Raw genomic sequence first — 25,229 nt, 5'->3', positions numbered from 1 at the left:
AGGAATATTTAACCTTAGTGAAGTTATTAGAGTCAAAATTAGCCGAGACTGACGCGGAAAAACAGGTTGTGGAACAGCGGAGTAAAGCTGTACTACCACAAATTACGCTTCCGGAGTCTGATGGGGGGGCAAAATTGGAAATCCTTTTGGGATCAATTTAAATACCGGTAGTTCATGAGAGAACAGATCTCCCTAATGTAAGTAAACTCACACATCTGTTAGGATAGGTCAAGGGGACGCCTTACAAGTTGTAAACGAATTAACCCTGGAAGAAAACAATTATGAGGTGGCACTGACTATTCTTAGACAGAATTACCAAGACAGGGAGCAGGTCATCACCCAAATATTGAAGACCGTAATTGAATTACCCATACCTAAACATGATTTTGATTCCCTGCAAAATTTTAGGATTGTGATGAGTTGTAATTTAAAAGCTTGAGGTACTTCAGAAGATATTAAAGCAGCAGATTGGGAGCTTTCTAGAATTGTGTCCTTAAAGCTTCTACCAAGAACTAAGGATGCCCTGTATGATAGGTACCAAAAGGATCATTTCTCCTGTGAGGAGATTGAGGAAGGCTTAATGCAACTCTGTAAACATTTGCAAGGAACAGTAAAGCCTGCTGAGATTAAACAGAAGGCTGAAATAAAGGGAAAAAAAAAACACTAGCCAACTGGTTGGGAAATCTAAATCAGAGAAGGCTAAGTCTGTACCTAAGGAAGAGATAGGTACAGTCGGCCACAGGAAAAAAGTATACAAAGGGAGAAATATAAACACAAAATGTATAGCATTTTCTCGGCCGATGTTTTCATATCAGATAGGAGGGGAAACAGCTCAGGATGATCGTTTTCCGTTCATCTGTTGATGCTGTTCAGGGCAGTGTTACTTATTAAAATCTTCCAAGAAGGGACCAGAGGTGTATACTTTTTCCTGTGGCTGACTGTACTTTCCTTAGCTCTTTAAAAGCTGAGGATAAAATATTTAAGCCAAGGAACAGACAAGCTGATGAAAATAAGGAGGTAAAACTTTCCATGGTAAAGGACAGGAAGGTTTGTGCATTTTGTGGGAAGCAACATTGCAGTGCATATTGTCAACATTATCCTGATTATGCTTCTAGAGTAGGAAAGCATAATCTGCATGAAGTCCGAACACACTTCCGCGGACTGCAAGATTAAACTCAATCTTTGTTTCAAATGTAAAAGAGATCATCATCATAGTGCTTTATGCCCATGGATTAAAAATGAGTATCAATATGACAACTGCTAAGGGGAATACTCCAATAGTAATGCCAGCTGCAGTTCCCATAGCAGATGTGAAGGTAGTGATTGAGAATAGACACCTATTAGCATGTACTCTTTTTTATACGGGTGCTCAGAAAACCTTCATTTCTGCAGACATTGTGAAAAAATTAAAGTTACCTATTATTGGCAAGGTAATCTAGCCATTACAGGATTCTTAACTACTAAGGAAGCTCAGTCCTTTGATTTTGTTAGACCTGTAATACAACTAGGCAGATATATATGCCGTATAACAGCAGCTGTACGGGATAATATGGAGACAAATATATATATAAAAGGACTGCAGGAAACCTCTGATCATCTCAAAAGCTCAGGGATAAAGTTGGTTAAACGGAATGTGGAATCAGATACTGTGGGTCCCATAAAAATGATAATTGGTTCCGAGTACTGTGAAAGATTCCTACACAGGACTTTCAAGGAGAATAAGGTACAGTTGTTCAAGAGCCCAGGAGGTAACCTTGTTATGGGTCAGTTGCTTTTCCAAAACAAGTTAAAGAAGAGGCTAAACTAGTAGACTCAGTCTTTGTTACCCCCACACAGTCATTGATGGCAGCTAGAATAGGTGCAGAACTAGAACCTACTCAGATAAATGACTTGCTGGATGAAAAAATTTAATCTGTACACAAATTGTGGGACCTCGACAGTGTAGGAATACACTCTGAGGAACCAACCCCGGAAGATAAAATAACTTTGAATCTATATAACCAGTCAGTGGAATTTAAGGATGGACAGTATCGGGTAGGATTACCATGGAAGCTAAACCATTAGGAGTTACCAACAAATTACCATGCAGCTAAGGCTCGGTTAAATTCTCTTCTAAGAAAGTTGACGGATAAACCAAAACATCTAACCATATATGATAATATTATAAAAGATCAACTGAAGAATAAATTTATAGAAGAGGTAGAATTCCCTGTTAACCATAAGGAGGGACATTATCTGCCACATCATGCTGTAAGCAAAGATTCAGTAACTACTCCCATAAGGATAGTTTTCAATTGTAGTAGTAAAGCGCCCAAGGGATCAGCTAGCTTGAACGATTGCCTATACTCTGGACCTACACTAACAGAGAAGTTAGGAAATGTATTGCTAAAATTTAGAGAGAAACCATATGCTTATACAGCAGACATTAGTAAGGCTTTTCTCACAATAGGAGAGGAGGAACCCAGCCACTGAAGGCACAAGCCAGTGCAACTCAGTGCCGGTCCCAAGCCCGGATAAATGGGGAGGGTTGCGTCATGGAAGGGCATCCGGCGTAAAAACCCTAGCCAACTCAATATGCGGAGCACAAAAGGAAACTTCATATCGGATCGGTCGTGGCCCGGGTCAACAACGACCGCCACTGGTTCTGTTGTCCAACAGGGGGCCAGTGGAAAGTATGCGACTGATGGACAAAAGAAGGAGAGGAGGAGAAGAGGAGGAAGACAGTCCCGGAGGAAGCGGGAGAGAAGGGAGAGTAGAAGAGTGGAGATCAGAGTGGGATCTTTGAATGTGGGCACGATGACGGGTAAAGGCCGATATGATGGAGAGGAGAAAGTTGGATATACTGTGTGTGCAGGAGACAAAATGGCAGGGAAGTAAAGCGAGGATGACTGGAGAAGGGTACAAGTTGTTTTACCATGGCGTGGATGGAGGGAGAAATGGTGTAGGGGTGGAAGTGAAGGAAAAGTATATAGATAGTGTATTGGAGGTGAAGAGAGTGTCGGTTTAGTAATAAGTTTGAGGATGTAAACTGAGGGGGTCCTGATTAATGTCATCAGAGAGGGAAGGTTGGAAGTGGGGTGTGACTCGGAGGAAAAGTAAGAGTTTTGGAGTGAAGTAGAGGAAGTGATTCAGAGCATACCCAGGGAGGAAAGAGTGGTTATGGGAGCAGATTTGAATGGGCATGTTGGAGAAGGAAATAGTGGTGATGAGGAGATGATAGGCAGGTACGGTGTTGGGGAAAGGAACGCTGAGGGTCAGATGGTTGTTGATTTTTCAAAACAGATGGAGATGGCTGTAGTAAACACTTATTTCAAGAAGAAGGAAGAGCACAGGATTACGTATAAGAGTGGGGGAAGGAGGTCGCAGATAGATTATATCCTATGCAGGAGATGCAATTTGAAAGAATTCAGTGATTGTAAGATAGTGCCAGGGGAAAGTGTAGTAAGACAGCATAGGGTGTTGGTTGGAAGGATGAGTCTGAAAGTGAAGACAAGGAGGAAAGTGAGGGCTGAACCAAGGATTAGGTGGTGGAAGCTGAAGGAGCAAGACTTCAGTAGTAAATTTAGAGATGAGGTGAGCCAGGCTTTCGGAGGCAGGGAAGACGAGGACGGATGGGCAGTTATCTCGGAAGTGGTGAGGGAGAAAGCCAAGAAGGTACTTGGGGTGACATCGGGACAGAGGAGAGAGGAGAAGGAGACTTGGTGGTGGAATGAGGAAGTACAGGATGGCATAAATAGGACGAAGCAGGCAAAGAAGAATATGGATAGACACAGGGACGAAGAAAGCGTTCGGGAATATAAGGAGACGAGGAACATAGCCAAGAAAGAGGTTGCTAAGGCAAAAGAAAATGCATACCCGAAGCTGTACGAGAAATTGAATAGTAGAGAAGGGGAAAAAGACCTGTACCGATTAGCCAGGCAGAGACAGAGCTGGGCGGGATGTGCAGCATGTTAAAATGATAAAAGATGCAGATGGCAATGTACTGACAAGTAAGGAAAGTGTACTAAGAAGGTGGAAGGAGTATTTCGAAGAGTTGATGAATATAGAGAATGAGAGGGAAGGTTGGAAGAGTTGGAGGTAGTGAGTCAGGAAGTGCAAGAGATCAGCAGAGAGGAAGTGAGGAATGCCATGAAGAGGATGAAGGATGGCAAGGCAGTGGGCCCAGATGGTACACCAGTGGAAGCATGGAGGAGCTTAGGAGAGATGGGTGTGACGTGGTTTACCAGATTGTTTAACAAAATCCTGGAGGGTCAGAGGATACCGGAGGAGTGGAAAAAAAGTATTCTAGTTCCGATTCTCAAGAACAAGGGTGATGTGCAGTGCTGCAGCAACTACAGAGGTATAAAGCTGATCAGCCATGCAATGAAGACATGGAAAAGAGTGGTGGAAGCTAGGCTGAGAAGAAAGGTAAGGATCTGCGAGGAGCAATTTGGTTTCATGCCAGGGAGAAGTACTATAGACGCCATATTTGCTTTGAGAATGGTGATGGAGAAGTACAGAGAGGGCCAGAAGGAGTTGCATTGTGTGTTTATAGACTTGGAGAAGGCTTATGATAGGGTACCGAGAGAGGAACTGTGGTACTGTATGAGAAAGTCAGGAGTGGCAGAGAAGTACGTAAGGGTGGTGAAGGACATATACGACGATAGTGTAACAGCAGTAAGATGTGCAGTAGGAATGACTGAGGGTTTCAAGGTGGAGGTGGGACTGCATCAAGGATCAACTTTAAGTCCCTTCTTGTTTGCAATGGTGATGGACAGAATGACAGATGAGATTAGACAGGAGCCTCCGTGGACAATGATGTTTGCGAACGACATTCTGATATGTAGTGAGAGCCGGGAGGAAGCTGAGGCAGAGCTTGAGAGATGGAGATATGCAATGGAGAGAAGGGGAATGAAAGTATGCAGAAGCAAGACTCAGGATATGTGTGTAAATGAGAAAGATGACAAGGGAACCGTGAGACTGTAAGGTGTAGAGGTGGCAAAAGTAGATGAATTCAAATACTTGGGGTCAACTGTACAAAGTAAGGGAAAGTGTGGTAGAGAGGTAAAAAAGAGAGTGCAGGCGGGATGGAGTGGGTGGAGAAAGGTGACAGGAGTGATCTGTGACAGAAGGGTCTCTACAGAAATGAAAGGGAAAGTTTATAAGACTGTAGTAAGGCCAGCCATGTTGTACGGAATGGAGACAGTACCACTGACAAAAAGACAGAAGGCACAGCTGGAGGTACCAGAATTGAAGATGTTGCGTTTTTCACTAGGAGTGACGAGGTTGGACAAAATTAGAAATGAACATATTAGAGGGACTGCTCACGTAAGTCAGTTTGGGGACAAAGCTAGAGAGGCGAGGCTGAGATGGTTTGGGCATGTACGGAGGAGGGATGAGGAGTATGTTGGGAGGAGGATGCTGGAAATGGAGTTACCAGGCAGGAGAAAGAGAGGAAGGCCAAAGAGAAGGTTTATGGATGTAGTGGAGGAGGACATGCGGGTGGTAGGTGTAAGAGAAGAAGATGCAGAAGACAGAGTAAGATGGAGACGGGTGATCCGCTGTGGCGACCCCTAAGGGGAGAGCCGAAAGGAGAAGAAGAATACTGAGAGAGGAGGACAGGAAGTTTACAAAATTCCTCTGGCCTCAAGACCCTCAAAATGAGGATAGGCCAATGAAGACTTACTGTTTCCAATTGGTCCTCTTTGGCATTTGTGCTAGTCCTTTCCTACTTTGCAACACTTTAAAGCATCATTTTGGAAATGCAAAATGCCCAGAAATAGGCAGGCTTTTACATGGATAATTTGCAAGGTGTTGCTGATACAGAGTCGGAAGCATTGAAGGCTTATGAAGTAGCCAATTTCGAATGTGGGAAGGCAAATTTGCCATTAGAGAGTTGAAATACACATTCAATGCTTTTGAGGAATAAAATACAAGAGGGCTATCCAAATTCTGACATTCCCAAAACTCATAATATGTTGGGTCTTTCATAAGATACAAGAGCTGATGAAATAAGTTTGAAAGCAATTAAGTTCTCTGATGTCACTCTCACCAAGAGGTCCTTGTTAAGTCAGGTCTCCATGTTATTTGACCCATTAGGATAGTTATCAGGGGCAATATGTTTAGTGCAGGAGGCTTGGCGAGAAAAGTTAGACTGGAACACTGAATTAGGTGAGACATATGTGGAACAATGGGAACAGATTAGAAAGGAGTTTGAAACCACATCAAGCATATGTATTCCCAGGAAAATAAACAGTAATGAGAAGTCACACTTACACATATTTTGTGATGCTTCTCAAAGGCTTATGAAGCAGTAGCTTATTGCGCAACAGGAGAGGATAGTAAGGTTATTATGTCCAAAGCCAGAGTTGCACCAATTAAAGGAAGGACCCTGCTTCAAATGGAATTGGCTTCCATAGAAGTAGGAACTAAATTGGCCAGGTATTTGACCACTACTCTTGATACACAGATTGAGGATATCTATATATGGACTAACAGTGATATTTATCTTTACTGGATAGGGAAGGAAGACTGTAAAATTCCATTCGTCCAACAAAGTGAAGATTATTAACCCGCCCCATCCTGATGTTTTCTGGGCAGTGGTACGCCCCAGTCCCGACATTTTTGGACCTTTTTTTTTTTTTTGGCTCAAACACCCGCTTTTGGTGAGAAACATCGAAAATTCATAGAGAAATCGCTCACCTGAGGTTTAAAATACTCGATCCAGGTAGGAGTACCTCCTTACCTTACAGGGTTTTCTCTCAGGCTGGCTGCAAAGAAAACGAGTTCTATGGGAGGATAACTATTCTACACCACTCATAAACGGTATTTATTTATTTATTTGGTACGAATTTATATATAGCATGAGAGTATATTGGTTTTCAAACGGTAATATAGGCATTATAAGCATTGTTTCACTCAATCAATCATCACCATTCCTGTCCTTTTTTTGCCACATTACCTGATCATCATTTCTGACTGTTTCTTCCTCTAATGTTTGTCCTCCACATTGTCATCGATTGGGGAATCACTCTGGCCCTGAATTTCGTACCGTGGCATAACATGGCTTTATTAGCCAGGTCACTGATAACAGGTGAATTGCTGAGAAAAGGCCATGCGGGGGGGGGAGGAGGTCATGCTGGGTAAGGCATTGTCCCTGCCTGGCATCTTGTAGAGGAAGGTGTCCCGTGTATACGTGCCAAAAATCACTCGCGAAAATTGAAAACTGTGCAAATTAGGGACCTTGCAATGTTGCTGTGTTAATTTACATCTCCGGGATATGAGTGCACATCATGTGAGGACGTGAATTCACGTCTCCAGGATGGGGCGGGTTAAAAATCCATCTTCCAAATTTAAATTTATGCATGTATCCTCCAAACAAAACCCAGCTGATCGGCTCTCGAAAGTTTCGACTGTAAAGAGACTGATCAAAGATAACTTGTGGTTTAAAGGTCCTAAATGGTTACTCACTACAGGCTGGCCTGAGCAGAAACAGTATAGTATTGCAGAGGTTGGTGTAGTAAACTTGGATCCTGTAGTACCTGAGCCAGAACTAACTGACATTAGCAGATTTTCATCAATAAGACAACTTATTAACACTAGTAAATAAGATGTTAAATTTTTAAATAAGAAAGTGGGGTTTCAGAAGTTAGATCTCATGGATTATTGGCTGAAAAAGATACAAAGGAATTATTACGGAGGCACTGGGAACAAGAATAAGCTGATATGAGATTTAGGCTTGTTCGTAGACGGAAAGGGTCTAATTAGATCCCAGGGTCGAATAATAAAGGCTGATTTCTAGACATCCCATATTATTACCTAAGAGCGATTATTTTGTACAGTTAATTTTTTTTATGCAAGAAAGAAAGAACCAAAGGCCGGAGCCCAGAAACCGTTCCCTCCAAGAAACAACAAAAACAATACAAAAGAGAGCCAAAAGCAAGATCCGTTCATTTCGAGATGCCTGGAAACACTGCGTTTGAAAAACTGGAGATCATAGGAAGTAGGAAATACAGACAGAGGGACACAGTTCCAGAGTTGACCTGTTGCATAAATGAAGGACTGGGAGTAACGGTTAACTCTTGCAGTAGAGAGTTGAACAGAAAAGGATGAGAGTTTGTTGCTAGACGGGTGCTGTAGAGGTGGAGGGATACAAGCAGACAGTTCAGAGGAGCAGTGACCATGGAAGTAACGACAGAAAAGAGATAAACATGCAACAATGCGGTGAAGAGACAGAGGTTGAAGGAAGCCAGTAAGAGGAAGAGAGTTAATGAGACAAAAAGCCTTTGACTCCACCCTATTGAGAAGAGCTGTATGTGGGGAGCCTCCTCACACATGAGAGTTGTACTCTAAACAAGGGCGAATAAAACTTGTGTATAAAGTCAACAACTGTGCAGGGGTAAAGAAGGTACGGAGTCGGCTTAGCACACCTATGCTCTTGGAAGCAGATTTTACAAGACATGCAATATGATCTTTCCAAGATAAGTACAGAGTGAATGAAACCCCAAGCATGTTCAAGGATGATGCAGAATTAAGCTGAATATTATTAAACATTAGTGGGTACTCCTGTGGATGATTGTGTTGGGTTGATAGGTGTAAAAACTGAGTTTTTGATGCATTAAAAACAACAATATTATTTTTACCCCAGTCAGAGATACAAGCCAAGTCAGTCATTAGGTGTGCCATAGCCTCATCCCTTGTTTGTTGAAGTAACTGCTGAGATGGACGTTGCGGGAACCGAATGGAAAGGTGATGGGTGGAATCATCAGCGTACGAGTGGACAGGGTTAGATGTACCACTTAGAAGGTCATTGTTGAATAAAAGGAAGAGCTGGTGATACGACAGAGCCCTGAGGAACACCACTGTTGATAGATCTAGGAGAAGATCGATGGCCGTCCACAACATCGGCTAAAGAACGACCAGAAAGGAAGCTATAGATGAAGGCACAGATAGAAGGACAGAAACCGTAAGAGGGCAGTTTGAAAATTAAAGATTTATGCCAGACTCGATCGAAAGCCTTTGAGATGTCAAGTGCAATGGCAAAGCTTTCGCCAAAGTCCCGAAAGGAGGATGACCAGGAGTCTGAAAGGTAGGTGAGAAGATTGCCAGTGGAGAGCCCCTGACAGAACCCATACTGACACTCAGAAAGAAGGTTATGATAGGAAAGATGCTTTAAATTTTTCTGTTAAGAATGGACTCAAAAATTTTTGAGACACAGGATGTTAAAGCAATTGGACGATATTTAGAGGGTTGGGAATGGTCACCCTTCTTTGGGACTGGCTGAATAAGAGCAAACTTCCAGCAAGAAGGAAAGGTACAAGTTGACACACAAAGGTGAAAGAGTTTACCTAGGCATGGTGTAAGCACTGAAGCACAGTTCTTGAGGACAACAGGAGGGACTCCATCAGACCCATATGCCTAGTTAGTATTGAGGCCAGTGATGGCAGAAAATACATCAGCTGAAGAAATTTCAATGTCAGCCATGAGGGGGGGAAGTGATGGAGGAACAGCACCGGAATCGTTTAAGGTGGAATTGGAAGAGAGAGTCCGAGCGAAGAGATCTGCTTTATCAGCTACAGAGCCATCAGAATAGACAGGAGGAGGGGAGGATGATGACGTAAAGTTGTTAGAAAGGTTTTTGGCAAGGTGCCAGAAGAAGCAGGAAGAAATCGAGTTGGAGAGTTGAGAGCATGTGGTACGGATGAAATTATTTTAAGCAGCGCGAAGAACAGCCTTAGCACGATTCCAGGCAGAACATAAACAAGATGTGATTCAGGGGTGGGTTGGCTCCGGTATCTTTTATAAGCCCTCTCCTTTTTGCCGACAGCATTAGAACAAGTGTGATTAAACCAAGGCTTTCTTGCATTAGTTGGAGGATATGAGAAGGGAATGTATGTTTCCATGCCCGAGAAAATAACCTCCATAATGAGCAAGGCACACTCAGATGGCTCCCGGCTGTGGAAGCAATAATCTATCTATCTATTGCCAGATGCCTTAATCCCGTTCGGGGTGGCCACAAACAAATCGCCTCCACGTCGCCCTTTCCCCCACCATATCACTGCCCTGCTCCCAACTCACACACCCCTCTCTCATATACCTCTCCACCCCATCCCTCCATCTCATCCTCGGCCTCCCCCTCCCGCTCCCCCCCTCCCTCATATACACTATCTTCATCAGTCTTTCACCCTCCATCCTCTCCACATGACCAAACCACCTCAGTGTATTCCTCCTAACGCTTCCTATCACATCCACATCCGCACCACAACGCTCCTCTATATGCTCATTTGTCAGCCTATCTCTCCATGTGACTCCACAGGCTCCTCTTAAATAACTCATATCCACTGCTCTCACTCTTGACTTGTGCCCTTCCAACAACGTCCAAGCTTCACTTCCATACGTTAGAGTTGGTATCACAATACTGTCATGTAGTAACTTTTTCACTTCCCTGTTTCTTATCACTGCTTTCAAGGAACCAGCAATAGTCATTCCATGGAAAATCAAAGAAGTACTGCCTCCCAATCTGCAGCTCCAAAGTGCCATGATGACATTTCTTTGGAGGGTCCGCAGCCCGTACCGGAACGATAGGACAGGTTAAGGTAATAAGGTTGTGATCAGAGGAGCCCAATGGAGAAGAAAGATTAACAGCTTAAGCAGACGGATTAGTTGTAAGGAAGAGGTTAAGTATGTTGGAGCTCTTTCCAAGGCAGTCAGGGATACCGGTAGGGTGCTGTACAAGCTGCTCTAGGTCATTAACCCATACAATCCCGCCGTCGGCACGGTGCCGACAGTACAAAACGTCTCAATTAATCCCAGCGACGTGATGATGCCAACAGCAAAATTCGAGCGCTGTAGCACGTCTCAAACTACTTTAATCTAGCTTATTTTTTGCTAAGGAGTAGCTTAATGTATTGGCAACACTGTGTTCAAGCAGTTGTAGTAATGAATCTGGTTCTGCGTGGGTGGGTAACATCAGTGTGCCACTGTCTGTCAGAGAGTCAGGATGTTGGGAAAATCACGCCATTTTTCCGCCTCATTGGGCTGGAGGAGGCTGTTGAAATTTTCACAGGGACCCTTCTGTCCCTTCATTTAGTGATTCTTCAGAAGAGAAAGACCTGGATAACTAGTCTGGGGAGGAATATGAGCCAGTGGAGGACACTGAGAAAGGGGAATCCCCTTTTCTCTTCCCCCCCCCCCCTCATTCTCTCTCATCCCACCCAGCTGGGTGGGAAAACATTGCTCATGGCTTGGGAAACTGGGCAAAAACACGACAGACGGCCATCCTGGTCTTATTTCTCCTATAAGGAGTACTTTTTTTTGCTTTTCCTTGATTTATATGTCCCTTTGGACTGTTTTATGCAATAAAAATTTTTTCCATTTTTGGTCCGGGATTGGGTGGATATAAACTTGCAAAAATGCCTGGGATGATACGGGTTAAGGACAGAAAAGATGTAGGCTTGTTCACCAGGTGGATCAATGAAAGGAGAGGAGAGCCAAAGGTTGTCGTGAACATTGAAATCTCCTAGAATGGAGATTTCAGAGAAAGGAGAAATGGACAGAATATGTTCCATCGTAGAAGTAAGATAGTCGATGAATTTTTGATATTAAAATTAGGAGATAAGTATACAGCACAGATATATTTCGTCAGAGAATGACAGAGTTTAGAGAATTAAGAAGAATCAAGTTCAGGAACATGAGAGCAAGATAGGTCGCTGCGTACATATACACAACAGCCACCTTTGGCTTTGAAATGGGTATAGAGAAAGTGGGAGGAAACAGATAAAGGTTTGCTGTCAGTTGCCTCAGACAGCCGAGTCTTAGTCTTGGTTAAGAAAAGAAGGTGAGGTTTAGAGAAGGAAAGGTGGTGTTCGACAGAGAGAAAGTTAGAGGAAAGGCCGCAAATGTTGCATAAATGAAGAAGTGAGTCAGACAGTGGTTCCAGGCATCTCTCTGAGTCGTCACCGGGAAAGGAAGCCCATGACTTGACTCTTCATGAAGGTGTGCTGCAGATTTTGGCCTAAACCAGGGGAAAGGTATTGGATCCCTAAGGGAAGACAGGTCATACAGAAATATCTCAAAGGTTGCATTACATGTAGAAGGTATGAACACGGACCACCTGCCTTACCAAGGGATAAGGTAAATGTAAGTTGGCCCTTCAAAGTAACTGAAGTTGATTACACAGGGGCTATAACTGTTACAGGTAAGGGAACTCCCCACAAGGCATATATATGTCTGTTTACTTGCACCTACGCAAGGGCAGTACATCTAGAAATGGCAGAAGATTTGAGTTCAGAGACATTCCTGAACGTATTTAGAAGATTTGCCGCTAGAAGGTCTTGTCCTAATCAATTAATAAGCGACAATGGAGCCAATTTCGTTGGAGCAGCACCTCTACTTTTAAATATAATGAATGACCCAAAGGTTAAGTCGGCACTGGGAATCCAAAATTGTACCTGGCAGCTCATAGCTCCAAGAGCACCATGGCAAAATGGATTTACTGAATGAATGATTGGTACTGTGAAGAAATGCCTTAGGAAAACCTTACACAGAACTAAGATCACAAGAAAGGAGTTAAGAACAGTGATAACTGAAATTGAAGCTAGGATTAATGATAGACCTTTAACCTATCTAGTTGACACTAGTGTTTCGACTGAGGCATTGACACTGGCTCATATGTTTCATGGCAGAAAGCTCCATCCGGTGCCTTGTGTGGATATCCAGGAGGATGTAGATAATCCTACCATAGAAAATAATGAATTAGGACAACATCTGCGGGAGGGATGCCAACGTCTGAAAAAGGTATTGGACACCTGGAATAGACATTGGAGCGAAGAATATCTTTTGAGCCTACGAGAAAGATTTTATGGGGCTCAGGCTGCCAGTAACAAGTCTGTCATAAACATAGAGAATGTGGTCTTAGTAAAAACAGAACAACCAAGATCCCAGTGGCCATTAACTAAAGTGATCTCCACGCACCCAGATTCAGAGGGGGTGCTGAATCTCGGAAAAATAAAATGTAGGGGATATAAGAACATAAAAATTATTGATAAACTGGTACCCCTTGAGTTAAGGGCTACCCTGGTGATAGTGGATGGTGGAGAGCAAACTAGTCAAGATGTGCGACCTAGAAGGGCCTCAGCACAAGGTTCTCAAGACCTATGGAGAGAACTCCTGGCTAAGGGTCACATTACATGATACAGCATATCATTTTTCGCCTGACCCCAAAACTGTGGAAATATTTCCCCCCAGAGCAGTTGCACTCTTTACTTTTTAAAATAGTCGTCCCTGGTTAAAAGCAGAGGAAAACCTGGAGAGCGTTAATAATATTCAAGAGGTTTTATAACAGATTACATTCTCTTTAATAATTCTTATTATTAATAAATTACATGCTACTACGTTTAACCCTTGTGGACAACTATATTGTAAATACATGTGATTATTTGGAAAGTTCCATTGACCTAACTTCGCGTGCATAGTATGAAATGCCTCGCGTGAAAAACGAAAGAGGATTTAATACATATTTACATATAGGGAATATTTGGCTTGGCTTTAGTTTAAATAAAACTAAGATTAATTTTAGTTAGATTCGTCATGTATATATCATGATGTAATCTACCTGTATTTAGCACTGTAATTACAAAATAGTTGGCACCTCTTCAAATCCTGTGAGCGAGAAGATGCTCGCCGTGTTCACGCACTCTGTTGCTACGTCTGGTTCAAGTAGCACGTTGTAAATACGCATCTCAAGGATGCCTGGATGCCCAGGCAACCGACCGAAACATCAGGCTCATCGTCATCTGTTGTCCGACTCTTTCTAGCTAAGTAACCTTCATGATCTGGCCAAATCAATGGGGAATTAGCTGGGAGATAGGAAAATAATAACTCAGGTGAGTTGGAATATCAGTTACACCTAAACCTCCTAGGAGACTTATGTGAATTTACTTAAGGTCGTGTTAGACTAACGCTCGTCAGACAAAGGAGTGTATAAAAATTGCTGACAGGTTATAGGATAGGTTCAAAAATTACGACCATGGACAAATTGTATGACACGGATGTTGCACTCTGAGCTGTCCTTATTGTTTACTTTGAAACCAATGCATATGGAATAAGTTCTGATTTACACAACTTATGTCATATTTCATACCTATGTGGAATACACTCATTATGTTTACTTGTATATAAACAGGCATGTGTGATCCCTTTTGCAATATTAAACCTGCTGTTATTCTCCTCCAGCAATGTATCTTCCCGCATGTTGTTGAAAGGAATGATTTTTGTCGGTGAATATAACACAAGTCCAGTAAATAAGATCTTCCTGTACACGGTCTCTGTGAATCTACATCTACCCTCACTGTGCCTAGATGTTAGTTGCTGTTTTTTGGCCGATGTCCTGTGGTGAATACCATAGACAATTTTCACAGTCTGAACAGTCACATTTTTTTTTTTTTTTTTTTTTGTGTCCGACTTCTGGGCATAGGCTTCACAGCCTGCTCTCAAGGCCCAGTAGTCCTCCTATATACAATACACCTCTCTACATGTAGTTGATCTCGTATGGCTGCCGCGTTGGTAAAACGATTATTTCTGCAGCTGCTTGTATCTGTTGATCATCTTTGGCCATGGTCTTCCATGGTTTGTTCGGGTTTTCACTTCATACCCAACGTGTCAGCCATAATGTACGGTAAATATTGTCTTTGATATTCCTAGAGTGTTGGCAACCTCCCTTATGGACTTCCCACTTTCTCGCTTGTCAGTAGAACGATATTATCATCCTGCCGGTTCATAATTTGCATGTCATCTCTGTGCTAGGTTTGTGATAAATACTGGCAACATCCTAAAATTGTCATACAAACAACTTCAGACGATCATTAACCATAAAAGAATATCCATCAAAAAGACAGAGACTTAGAAGTTAGTGGCTTTCCCTTTATACACGCCTCCACTAAGCGTCCTGTGGCACTATGGACTAGTGACACACAGCTTGGGTAACATCTTATGTAAGGCGGCCTGAGAGAGACAGACAGACAGACAGACAGACACAGACAGAGATAGACAGACAGACAGACTGTCAATAGGGCTTAATGACAGCAGTGGGGTTATTAAGGTAGATAACCACTATAGGTTTCAGATGTAAGGAGAGTAGATTCTTTGACCTTACTCCCTGAGCCGGATGGTGGGGGGTAGAGGAACTGGCTATTTAGAGGGGGAAGGGGAAAGTGAAAGAGGTAGGGGGTTGAAGGGAGGGAGTGAGGGGAGGGGAAGATGGTAATGACTTTCCCGCAATGAAAGAGTTGGCGTTGGCGGAATGGGAAGAGAAGATTATGTTTTACGAAGACAGCAGCAGCCAGTAACCCCAACTTCGTATGATTTATTAATTTTACAAACAGAAAATGCCCGTATACAGTTTATGGAAACAATCTGATTTTTGTATAAAATAAATCACTGATGAAAAGTATGCTTCACCGTCTGGCAGGGCAAGACAGGAGCAATTTTAAGGTGTGTGAGCACTCGTTAGATCAGTCTATGATACGGAAATCTTTTCATATAATTTGGTTATCATTGCAGTTGAAGTTTATCTATCAACGAAATGAACTATGACAATAATGAAAAACACGTGTAGGTATGATGACTTTCACTAGTGTCTTCTAATATACGATTCGTAGCTGTGTATCAGTTGCAACCCATTCATTCATCTTCCTGGACACAACAAATGTGTGAATACGTCATGGGCTGCAGGCGTACCAACTGCCTGACTCAAGTCACACTCTTATACTGTACCAGGTTCATATGTTGCCAACAGTACATCCACTCTTTATGGTGTTGGTAAGTAAAACGAATACCTAGAGTAACACCTGGGGGAGGTAACTGTGGTAACCTGGATGGTGCTGTGGCCTTGCATCCCAAGGTAGCCTACTAGATGTCAGGTAAAAAAAAAAAAAAAAAAACGCCACAGGCTCAAAGGACTAAGAGAGATTGGTATCGCAGCAAAGCGCCCCATGGTGCAGCTAAGCAACCCTAACTTTACATCTAGTGACGGGTAGGTTGCTCTGGTTGGTTGAACAACTTTGAATTTTGTTACATTTGTTCCTTTTTCCATTTTTTTTAACCTCTTAATACTTTGCTTTTTTAATGTCCATTTTTGCCATATTCTTTGAACTGTGTCATTATTAAAGTGGCGCCGCACGACTCTGAGGTTGTCATCATCGTACCCTGGCAACCTACCCATCAACTGTGCTTCCAATTTCGTATATAATATGATGCGTGTGTGATTCGTGTATATTATGTTCGTGTATAATAATATCTGTGTATAACATATTCGTGTATAATATGATTTGTGCATATGATACACAATCGGATGCACTGTTGACAGGTAGGTTGCCAGGGTACAACAATGGCAACTTCAGAGTCGTGCACTGCGATTATAGTTGTTATTTCATCGCGTATATAATGTGCATATTGTACTGTGATTTGTTGGTAGTGGTGTGTCAGCAGTAAAATAGAGTACAAAATAGGAGAATGACATCTTCCCTGTGGAACTCCACTGAACAATGAGATTTTTATTCCTTATTATATACTGACACTGATTTCTACGAAACGGTCGTCCAAATAGTCACATATATTTTTTTTTATTGTAAGATAGGTACATAATTCTAGCTGCAAGACAATATGTTTCAGCCTCAAATCCCACACTATCAAAAGTCGTGGATATGCCTCTTAGAATTACTTTTACTTGGTATCTTCTTCTTTTTTATTATTATTATTAGCTATGATTTCTGTGATAAGTGCCAGTGCAGTCTGTGTCCTCTGTTTCCTTTACATTTGTTGTCTTGGATTCTCAAAGTCAGTTAGCATTTGGTGTTCAGTAATTTGTCTGTAACTTGTAATGCATGAGTTACCTCTGTCAGGTTTCGGTATAAATATAATACTTGGTATTTTAAATTAATCAGGAAAATATCCACCTGATATAATATGGGAATAATCTATCTATCTATCTATCTATAGCCCGACGCCGTAATCCCGCAAAGGGTGGCCGCAGGCAAAACGCCTCCAAGTCGCTCCGTCACCCACCATTTAACTACCCTCCTCCCAACTCACTCCCCCCTCCCTCCACCTCATCTTCGGTCTTCCTCTCTCTCTCCCTCCCTCCACCTCACCTACATACACCCTCTTAGTCTTTCATTCTCCATTCTCTCCACATGTCCGAACAACCTCAGTGTATTTCTCCTAATCTTCTCAACCATATCCACATCCACCCCACAACGTTCTTTCACTTCTTCATTCGTCAACCTGTCCCTCCATGTCACTCCACATGCTCCTTTCAAGTAACTCATTCCCATTGCTCTCACTCTTGACTTGTTTCCCTCTTGCAAGGTCCATGCCTCGCTTCCATACGTCAGGTTAGGGATCACAGTACTACCATGCAGTGACTTCTTAGCTTCCATACTCACCTCCCATTTCTCATCACTGCTTTCAGTGAACCAACAACCTTCCTTCCCTGCTGTAGCCTTTCAAGCACTTCATTCCCCAAAGTTTCATCCTTACTCATCACACTACCCAAGTACTTGAATGCACTCACATTCTCCATATCCTCACCATCCAACCTCACTGTACATTCTGTGACTTCATTCCTCTCAAACACCTTAACTTCACTCTTGTTTACATTAACTTTCAGATTCCTCTTCCTACACACTGTCCCAAATTCAGTCACCAAACCTTGCAATTCCCATTCATCTTCACTCAACAATATTGTATCATCAGCAAACAACAACACCGGAATCTTCCAGATCTCACCCTCATTCATTAGAGCCACCCCCACATCCACTGCCCTACCCTGCATCTTCTTTACAACCCCATCCATGTATATATTTCAACAGCCATCGGGACATCACACAACCCTGTTTCAGTCCCACACTGAGATCAAAGAACTCTCAGCTCACCATCCACTCGCACCGTAGCCCTGGCTCCTTCGAACATACTCTTCACAGCACTCAACAATTTCCCCTCCACTCCATATGATACTTTTATTATATTACTAAAAGCCCCGCATAACATACTTCTGGTTATATTGGGTGTCTTCTCTTAAATTTTTATCAAGGTGTGAAATGATTCCCCCTCATTATTTTCCACAACTTCCCTGGTTCTTTCAAAGTCTGTAGTGTAATGTGAATTTGTTCTGTATATATTTTCCTCCATCATTCCTTTTATCTGGTTTTCGTGAGCACTGTCAAAATCTTCATTCTCCTCCTTCCTGATATTAAATTCTGTTTCCCACTCCTACCGAAATGCCTTGTTTTTCTTCTCCTTCTTCAGTTCGAGTGTTCCATTTTGATCTTCAAAGTTCCAAGGCATTTTTTTCTGTCTGTCCAATTTTTCCCCAACATCATTACGAAATTCTTTCCGATTTTAAAAAAATTATGTTATCCATAATTCTTTTACATTTTTCCTACCAATTTTTTTACTCATTCGTTGTTTAATTTTCCATGGATTCTTCAGGTGCTCATTATCTCGTTGGCAATATGTATGTCCAAGTAAGTTCTTATAGTATTCTATATTGTCTGTAAATATATTTTCATTCTGGCTGGATGAATCACTCTTGCGCGATAATCAAAGACGGTGAATAAAACCCACACTTGCAGACGAAGAATATAATTACCAAACAGTTTCGGTGGACACTGCCACCATCTTCAGTGGTCAAGATAGTGAGAGGGAGTGACATACTGACTATACAAGGGTTCCTTTTTATGCGTGTGTGTGTGGAAGGGTGGGGTAAAGGTGAGGTGGGGTGGGGTAGATTATAAGCGGGGATTAACCCAAGGGGGATTTTGGGGGTGACATTACCGGACAGGTCAGGTGTAATTCCTATCTGACCTTACCTGTGTCGTAGCAGGAAGGGACATTTCCACTAGGGACCTTATTATAGGATCTAGCTTGTACATACCTTCACTAAGGTTGAAATTCTCCTATTTCTGGGTACACATGGCTTCAATAATCTTTCGTTTCCGAAAGTCATGACTTCTATACAATAGATGGCTACCTTGCCAGTCAATTCTGTGGTTGGCTTCACAAACATGGTTAAATATTGCATTATTTAAATTACATGTTCTTATGGAATACTTGTGTTCCTTAATCCGTGTTTCCAAACTACGACCTGTTTCTCCTATGTAAACTAGTTCACAATCTTTGCAAGGAATTTTATATATGCCTGCTTCTGAATATGTTGTACATTAATTTTGTTCTTTACTAACATTGCTCTGATGGTGGAGGTATACCTAAATGCTATATTTACATCACTACTGTAACCTATTAACTTTAACATATTCAAGTCTGCAACATAAGGTAAAGTGAGGAAACGTTTCTTTTCTGTGGTGGGGTCTTTAGGTACGTAGTAAGATCGCCTAGCTTGAAGGTATGCTTGTTTAATGAACCATTTGGGATACCTTAAGTTTTGGAAGATTTCCCAAATGAGTTTATTTTCTTCTTGTATATGTTCTGGACTGCATATTCTATGGGCTCTAAGGAACATTGATGAGATAACAGACAATTTTGTGGCAGACTGATGATACGAAAAATAATGAATGAACAAGTTACAACTGGTTGGTTTCCTATATACCTTAAAGCTAAGTGAATGATTTTGCTTCATCACCAGCACATCAAGAAAAGGCAGAACACCCCCGTTCTCCCACTCAACTTTAAATTTAATGGAGGGAGCAAGATTATTTAGGTGTGTGAAAAACTCGTCAAAATTATTAAGTGCTGAAGGCCAAAATGAAAATATGTCATCAACATAACGAAACCAAATGAGTTGAGGGGGAGAAACTCGTGGCAGTAGTTCCGTTTCATAATACTCCATATATAAATTGCTTAAAATGGGTGACAATGGAGAACCCATACCCATACCAAAACGTTGCATGTAGAAGTTGTTGTTAAATGAAAAAGCATTCGAAGTCACACATAATTTTACAAGTTCTATGAAACTGTCAGCTGGCATACCTAAGTCAATATCACATTCTGGCAATTTGTTAGCTAGAAATTCCAAAACATCATTAATGGGAACTTTGGTAAACAATGAATCAACATCGAAGCTAACCATTTTACCGGAGAAAAAGTCAAGTGATTTAATTTTCTCTATAAAATCCGAAGAGTTCTTAACGTGTGCTGGGGATACTGTACCTACTACAGGGGCTAATTTATTGGCAAGAAACAGATAACTTATACGTAAAACACCCACACTGTGAAATTATGGGACGCAGTGGAATATTAACTGTATGGGTCTTTGGTCATCCGTATATATATGGTAATTTAGGGTTGATCTGAATGAACTTATTGATATCTACATTAGGCACATTTTTCAACACTTCTTTCACTTTCTTGTTAAATGCTGATGCAAGTCTCTTCAGAGGGGAGGACCGTAATTTTTCGTATGTTGTGGTATCACTCAAAAGATGGTTCATTTTATTTTCATATTCAGTTTTGTCAAGTATAACCACTGTATTACTTTTGTCCGATTTAGTTATGAAAATGTCTTCATTTTTCCGTAATTTGGTGAGAGCAGCACGAAATCTTTTAGGAATGGAATCAAGAGAATTAAAATGTTTCACTAACCCACTTATTATCATTCCTCCTAGACATGGAAAATTCTCTCGATTATTAATTGTGGAGGCAACGAAATCCAGTGCAACATTATTATTTGGTTTTAGTGCAAAAGATAATCCGAGACTGAGAACTTGTTCTTCAACTTTTGTGAGCACATAAGATGATAAATTTAGTACTGCATTTGGGATACTGCATTTGCTCCAAACACTATTCTCACACAACTCCGACAGTTTTCTACTTAGGTTTAACTGCTCACGATGCGTTTCTTTTAGACACTTATTGTCGGATGTTTCTCGAAGAACCTCAAGGAGGTCATGTGGCAGTTGATTCTGTAGGATCCGTAGTTTTTGGCGGAGACGGTAGTATAGGTTATCGATGTCCCTCTTTGCCTATTGGATACTGTCCTTTATTATGTACTTGGCAGAATCGGGGAATGGAGAGTCTGCTTGTCGGAACAGTGCTGGTCGTAGGGATTTAGGGATGACTTGTTCCTGGAGGCAATCTTGTAGAAATTGTTGTTGTAGTTTCCTGGTCTTCACTGCTATGAGAAGCTTCTCGTATTGTCGAAAGCATGCCAAGAGATGAGGAAAGGTGAGAGTGAAAAAGCAGAAGAGTTGTCTGAGAGTGAAAAAGAAGAGTTGTCGTCGTATCGTGGGATCCATAATGGTTGGATGAATCACTCTTGCGTGATAATCAAAGACGGTGAATAAAACCCACACTTGTAGACGAAGAATATAATTACCATATTTTCATTCACTTTATTCTGGAAAGTTTTTTATTTTTTTTTCTGTGATGCTAATATTTCTGGTTAATTTATTAATCCCTTCGTCTGTTCGTCTGTTTTTTTCAATGACCTCTCATTTTAAGTCTGGCATTTGGATATCTAGATCATTCGTGTAGTTGTCATAACTGGCTCTGCTCACATCTTGGTGTAACAGAGATCAGTAATGGACTTGTAGAAATAGCAAATATTACGGATATATGAGTATCGTCACTGATAGTTAACGAAACTTGTTTCATCATATAATTCTGATGAGCCTTAAAAATTAATAAAATATCGGACTGGATAGTCACTTATTCCCCCAAAAAGGTGCAGTTGCACAGTCCATGATATAAACCTAACAATGCCAATTAATGTATTAAATGACCTAGTCCAGGGGCCAATCCAGATTTTGGTACCACCTAAGGTGGCCAAACATTACTGGTATACCAGAATGTTAATAGGGTCAATATGAAAACATTAATAAATGATAATCTCTCCAGCCTTGAAGTTTAATGACTTTTTAAAGGAAAATTCAAAATGGCGTTTTACCTGTCATTCACACAGGAGAAAAGTCATATAAGTGTCATGTGTATCATAAAACATTTACACATAAAAGTAACCTGAAGACACATACTGACAGTGCATCAGGGAGTGAAAATCACCCATGTTCTGTATGTGGGAAACAGATTTGGATGCGAAGATACTTTAATCACACACATGACTTCCGGTATACCTGAACTGGTGCATGGATTATAGACAGTAGATAAACCATGACATGTTTGAAATTTGATATTAAATATTTTGACTAGTAAATGCTAAATGAGATATATCTTGTGCCTTGCATGTGTGTGTGTGTGTGTGTGTGTGTGTGTGTGTGTATTTACCTACTTGTGTTTACCTATTTGTAGTATACAGGAATTGAGCAATGCTCGTGTTGTCCTGTCTCCATATCCACATTTATCAAGTGTGTGTGTGTGTGTGTGTGTGTGTGTGTGTGTGTGTGTGTTCTTACCTAAATGTATCTTTACAGGAATGAGTCAAGCTCGTACTGTCCCGTGTCTTAAACCATATTTATCGTACATATCCTTAAATTTGTGAATTGTTTTGGCACATACTATTTCATTCGGTAGTGGATTCCACTGATCAATTGCTCTATTTGAGAAACTAAATTTCCTTACGTCTTTATTACCTCTCTTTTTATGCAATTTTTTGCAGTGTCCTCTTGCTGATGCTTCCCCATACGTTAAGTAATCATTTATGTCTGTTTTATCCTTCCCTGATATGCATTTAGATAGCATAATCATGTCATCTCTTTTCCTTCTCTCCTGTAGTGTTGGTAGATTCAGTTTATTTAGTCTTCCTTCGTAGCTTAGATCCCTTAAGCTTGGTACCCATCTTGTAGCGGCCCTTTGAACTTTTTCAATCTTGTCTATGTGTTTTTTGAGATGAGGACTCCAGACTACTGATGCATACTCCAGGGTTGGTCTAATGAATGATGTTGTTATCTTTCTTAGCATGTCTTCATTTATGTATGTAAACGCTATTCTCATATTGCCAAGCAGTGTATACATGTTCCGTACCTTCTCACTGATGTGGTCAGCCGGAGATAGTCTGTTATTGACAATCACACCTAGGTCCTTCTCACTTTCTGATGTGTGTAGGGTTTTATTTCCTAACATATAATCCCAATCAGGTCTTTTTCCACTTTTACCAGCCAACGGCCATGCCACGTTGAGTACACCGCTTCCCGTTCGATCAGCGAAGTTAAGCAACGTTGGGTCTGGTTAGTACTTGGATGGGTGACCGCCAGGGAACACCAGATGCTGTTGGCATCCCTACGTCAAGTGGGGTTGGTGGAGGATTAGTGCCCCTCCCTGTAAAACAATTAACTCTAAGCCCTTGGCCACCCTGTCTGGGATACATGGCGTCTGGCAATGAATGAATGAATGAATGATTACATGACACTTGTCCACACTGAATTCCATTTGCCATGTATTACTCCATTCATGAAGTAATACATGGCATAGTAGCTCAACAGATTAGTAACACATGATTTTCCTTTTCTGAAACCAAACTGTCTTTCTGTTATCATATTGTGTTCTTCTAGATGATTTCCCCAAGCTTTTCTTATAAGCTTTTCTAATACCTTGCTTACAACACTGGTTAGTGATACTGATTGGTAGAAGTGGATTTTGTCTATTTCCTTTCTTGAATAAGGGAACAATGTTTGCTTCTCTTCCAGATATCAGGTAGTTTACCTTGACTCAAGGATTTCTTGAAAATTAAAAATAATGGTTTACTTAACTCCTTTGCCCATTCACATAGCACCCAACATGAAATTTCTTCAGGACCATTGGCTTTTCCTCTGTCTAATTTACTTAGCTCCTCCTGTATATCTTTTTCTGATGTTTGTATATCTGGTAGTATGTGTGGGCATGCATGTTCCACATAATCCCTCTCAAAAATTTTTTCCTCTGTAAAAACTGATTGGAAATTCTTGTTTAGTGCTTCACAAATATCCTCTTGTATATAGGTGATTCCCTCATCCGTAATGGATTGTATTTTATCTTTTACTTTGGTTTTGCTTCTGATGTAGCTGTAAAATAGCTTTGGTTGATCACTACTTTTATTTATGATATCCTCCTCAAACTGTTTTTGGGCTTCCCTTCTTATTCTTGTATAATAGTTTCTTGCCTGTTTGTAATTATTATATGCCCTTTCACTATTGTGTCTTCTGTATCTATTCCACAACAAATCTCTTTTTTTCTTTTGATTTTTTACAATCTGTATTGAACCATTTCTGTATTCTCTTTTCTGCTTCTTTGTGCTGTGGGATGTACATCTGGACTCCTATTTCATAAAGTTCACAGAATTTTTCATATATAGCATTTAAATCTTGTCTTCTAAGCTCCTTTTCCCAAGCTATTTCGAAGAAGTACTTCTTTAGGTCATGGTACTTTCCCTTTTTATAGTTTAGACTCTTTTTGTAACTTTCATTGCTGTTATCTATGTCATATGCAATCCTGAAGTTGCAATTTAGTACTGGATGGTCGCTTTTGCCGAATGGAGGGTGATATATTAAATTGTCAATATCGTTTTCTTGCCTAGTAAATATGAGATCTAGCATTGACGGTACATCGAGTCCTCTTTTTCTGGTGCTTTCCCTTACATGTTGCGTTAGGAAAAACTCTTGCACAAGATCCAGGAGCTTTTGGTCCCAACAGCTTTCTTGGCTTATTATATCTAGAGTATTCCAATTTATGTTTGTATTAAAATCTCCAGTTAGTAAAAATCTTTTTTATTTCTCTTCCATTTAATGTAGCAAGGCTCTTAAACTCTGAATTGTACTCTCCGCCAGGTCCTCATATTCGTCTCTTTCCCATGTGTTTGACTTGGGTGGCATGCACTGTACAAACTGGCTACAGTTACTTTCCCTTCCGATGTATTTATCTGTACTGCAATCAGTTCTACTTGTGAGGGTATGTCTAATTCTATTTCTTTGACTTTTAGATTTTTCTTAGTTAATATTATAATTCCTCCTCCTTTTTTTAAGTTTCTATCTCTTCTCCATATATTAGATTCCTCTAAGTTCAGTATGTCATTCGATATCCTTGGTGTTAATTTTGTTTCAGTTAATCATATTATATGTGGTTCATTTTCTCTGACAATCATTCATCTCTAATAATTTAGATACCATTCCATCCACATTTGAGTACATCAACTTAATCATCTTGTTTATATACTTGTCATGACATGGTTCTACTACCTTCCTCCTTTTTATTCCCTCCTGGTTATGTACCACTTTCGTACCTGCAATCCTATTACTTTGTAAAAAAAAAAATGTGTTCTTCTCCTCCTCTGATCTTCCCTTATTTTTTTTTTTTTTTTTTTTACTTCCTCC

At 40.9% G+C, this 25,229-nt stretch overlaps 1 protein-coding gene and 1 non-coding gene across 2 annotated transcripts in view; one reads left to right on the top strand and one right to left on the bottom strand.

Moving 5' to 3' along the window:
• Positions 1–20,062, bottom strand: part of LOC145397805 (uncharacterized) — a 432,859-nt gene extending 412,797 nt beyond the window's left edge. The window contains exon 1 of the mRNA XM_080270825.1: positions 19,963–20,062. Within this exon, the coding sequence (XP_080126951.1) occupies positions 19,963–20,062 (100 nt within the window). The remainder of the gene's footprint in view (positions 1–19,962) is intronic.
• Positions 20,063–23,041: 2,979 nt separating this feature from the next.
• On the top strand, positions 23,042–23,160 carry LOC145397899 (5S ribosomal RNA). Its single transcript, XR_013897038.1, has one exon. It is a non-coding gene; the product is annotated as a 5S ribosomal RNA (ribosomal RNA).
• The last annotated feature ends 2,069 nt before the right edge of the window (positions 23,161–25,229 follow it).

Source organism: Coenobita brevimanus, chromosome 43 (genome assembly GCF_032717465.1).
Source record: "Coenobita brevimanus isolate Jiangsu-jjx chromosome 43, ASM3271746v2, whole genome shotgun sequence".
Taxonomy (NCBI): domain Eukaryota; kingdom Metazoa; phylum Arthropoda; class Malacostraca; order Decapoda; family Coenobitidae; genus Coenobita; species Coenobita brevimanus.
This window is presented reverse-complemented; position numbering and strand designations above follow the sequence as displayed.